This window comes from Telopea speciosissima, chromosome 10 (genome assembly GCF_018873765.1).
Source record: "Telopea speciosissima isolate NSW1024214 ecotype Mountain lineage chromosome 10, Tspe_v1, whole genome shotgun sequence".
NCBI lineage: Eukaryota > Viridiplantae > Streptophyta > Magnoliopsida > Proteales > Proteaceae > Telopea > Telopea speciosissima.
Genome location: NC_057925.1, coordinates 55,230,513 through 55,232,806, shown reverse-complemented (window position 1 = coordinate 55,232,806; position 2,294 = coordinate 55,230,513). Strand labels below are relative to the sequence as shown.

Genomic DNA, 2,294 nt, shown 5'->3' with positions numbered 1-2,294 from the left:
TTGTGCACCTTAGGCTCAAAGAGCTTTTTGTTGTTGTCAAAGAAAGAAAACCCGAAAGAAATGCGAAACCGAATCTCACTTTAATGGTTCAGCTTCGACTTAGACTGGTAAACACCAAAAACAGATTCAAACCAACCAAAACCAAACTGAACCGATCGTTTGACACCCCTGAGACAAAATAGATGATGAAAGAATGTAGGAAGAACCAAGATCTCATCAATAAAGTTAATTCAGCGAGTTAAGAGAATGTGTAGCCATGAAAGAAAATCAACTTTCGGTTAATCATATATGGAGAAAAGTTCTCTACAGAGTAGTGTACCGCCATGCCCAAACATAGAGGAAGCGAAATGACTGCCTCACTTCCCATGAAATGCGAAAATCCTGTCCCCTATGATGCCAACCCACGTGCTTTCATTGGCTCGCGCACATGCAGGGTCGCACTCCTCCACAGAGAATGCCAACCCATCATAAATATTACAAACCCATATCTCTGTGAGTTGAATCACTTGAGTTCTGCTAAAGTGTAGTGGGTTTGGTTTCCTAGGTTGTCTATTTGAGCTTGAGAAACTCAGTGCTCTTAGACCCACATTGAGTCAATACAAAATCTTCCATTGGTCTAAAGTGGGATATGTTTAATTAGTGAGTAGGGCCCTCTCAAATTTAAAGTCTCAACCACTGATTATAATATATGGTATTCAAAAATTATAGTTCACCTCTAACATGATTGAATCTCATGCAATAATGCTTATGGAGTCTTTTTAAGTTTCAACTTCAATGGAGTGGAGCTAACTTTTGTTCTTTTATTTTTATTAACCACTATACAAAAGCATTAATCAGTTCTTAATTGTCTGGATTCTGAAAATTAGTTGAGGTAACACCGATTTTGGATGTAAGTGAAGTCAGAGAAGACAATCCATCCCCACTCTATTTATTAGAAACTCATGTTTAAGAACAAAAAGAAGAACAGGAATAAGAAAAACTTCATCTGTAGAAGAAGAAGTGGACACCCATGTTGTGAACAGTGACGGATTAAACTTTCTCTCTTTTCTTTCTAAAATTTGTATTTTGATCATAAATGTAAATGATGTTGAAGAAAAAGGAAGAAAATCTAAGTCAGCTATCAGCTGCTGGGATTCATGTGAAAGGTGGAAGTAATAATCTTACATTGGATATGAGTAGCTCGATGTGGAGATTTATAGGTGTACTCGGACACCCTCTCTTTACTGATTAGTTTTTAAAAGTGAGAAACAATAGAAAGATTTGTTAAAAGAAAATTAAATTACAAGACAAGAGATTATTTCATTTCCTTAGAAACTAGTTTCAGCAAATTAAGTTCTAAATTGATTAAAAGTTAAAAATTTCTTCAGGGGAGAGAGAATTTTTTTTAACACATACCCATGTTTAAGAAAAAACATAATGTAATACTAATCCTGCAGTGACATTAAACTCTGTACAAGATTAGAAGAGAATTTAACCATGGAAGGCTGTGAGAATTATTTAAACCCAGAAAAAACCCAGAAGAGCCCCCCCTCCCCCCTTTCTCCCCCTTCCTTCCCTTCAGCTCTACAAGCTTCTAATTAGTAAAGTGAGAATGAGAATTTGTCTCCTGCTGGTTATGTGCTTGCTGATCTCATGAACTTCTTAGAAGAAGAAGAAGACAAATCCCCTGACCTCCTTCTAAGCATCTGCCTCATACCATCTGCAACCTTAACTGCAGGGTTGGACTTGAACTTCCCACAGAAAGACATGTGAGCTTTCACAGCTTCATCCATTCCAAATGAACTCTTTTTCCCTCTCTTCACCTCATCGCTCACAGCTTCAGAGCACAACCCACATAACCATTTCCCATCAAATTTCGCTTTCACTTCACTAATGTAATCTTGGGTACAATCCTCTTTTAATCCGCAACACTCGCAATTCACCAATTCAATCTCCATCTCTGTCTCTGTATCTTCTTCCTTGCTCTGCTTCTGGAGGAAGAAGAAAGGAAGGAAAGAAACTGGGTGAGATCAAAACCCAAGTGTGGAAACGGATTGAAGCAAAGTGATTAGTGAATTATACAGCAAAAGAAGCCTACTTTCCTATATTGAATGATTGATTAGGTTGCTGTAGCCACATATCTATGGTGAGGAATTGGGTTTCTTCTCCTTTTAAGCTTTGTGTTCTCATCACTTGGTTTGATGGTTTGTGTTGCTGCCATAAGTGGTGGTGTTTGGTCTTGTGTCTTGTGTGAGAAGTCTTTTATGGTGTGGAAGAGTGAGAGAAGAGAAAGGACACAATAGAGAAATCTGCCA

At 37.9% G+C, this 2,294-nt stretch overlaps 1 protein-coding gene across 1 annotated transcript; it reads right to left on the bottom strand.

Moving 5' to 3' along the window:
• Positions 1-1,401: 1,401 nt before the first annotated feature.
• Positions 1,402-2,092, bottom strand: LOC122641713. The gene has a single exon (XM_043835004.1). The coding sequence runs from the start codon at positions 1,935-1,937 to the stop codon at positions 1,614-1,616; it is 324 nt and encodes a 107-aa protein (XP_043690939.1). The 5' UTR covers positions 1,938-2,092; the 3' UTR covers positions 1,402-1,613.
• Positions 2,093-2,294: the final 202 nt, after the last annotated feature.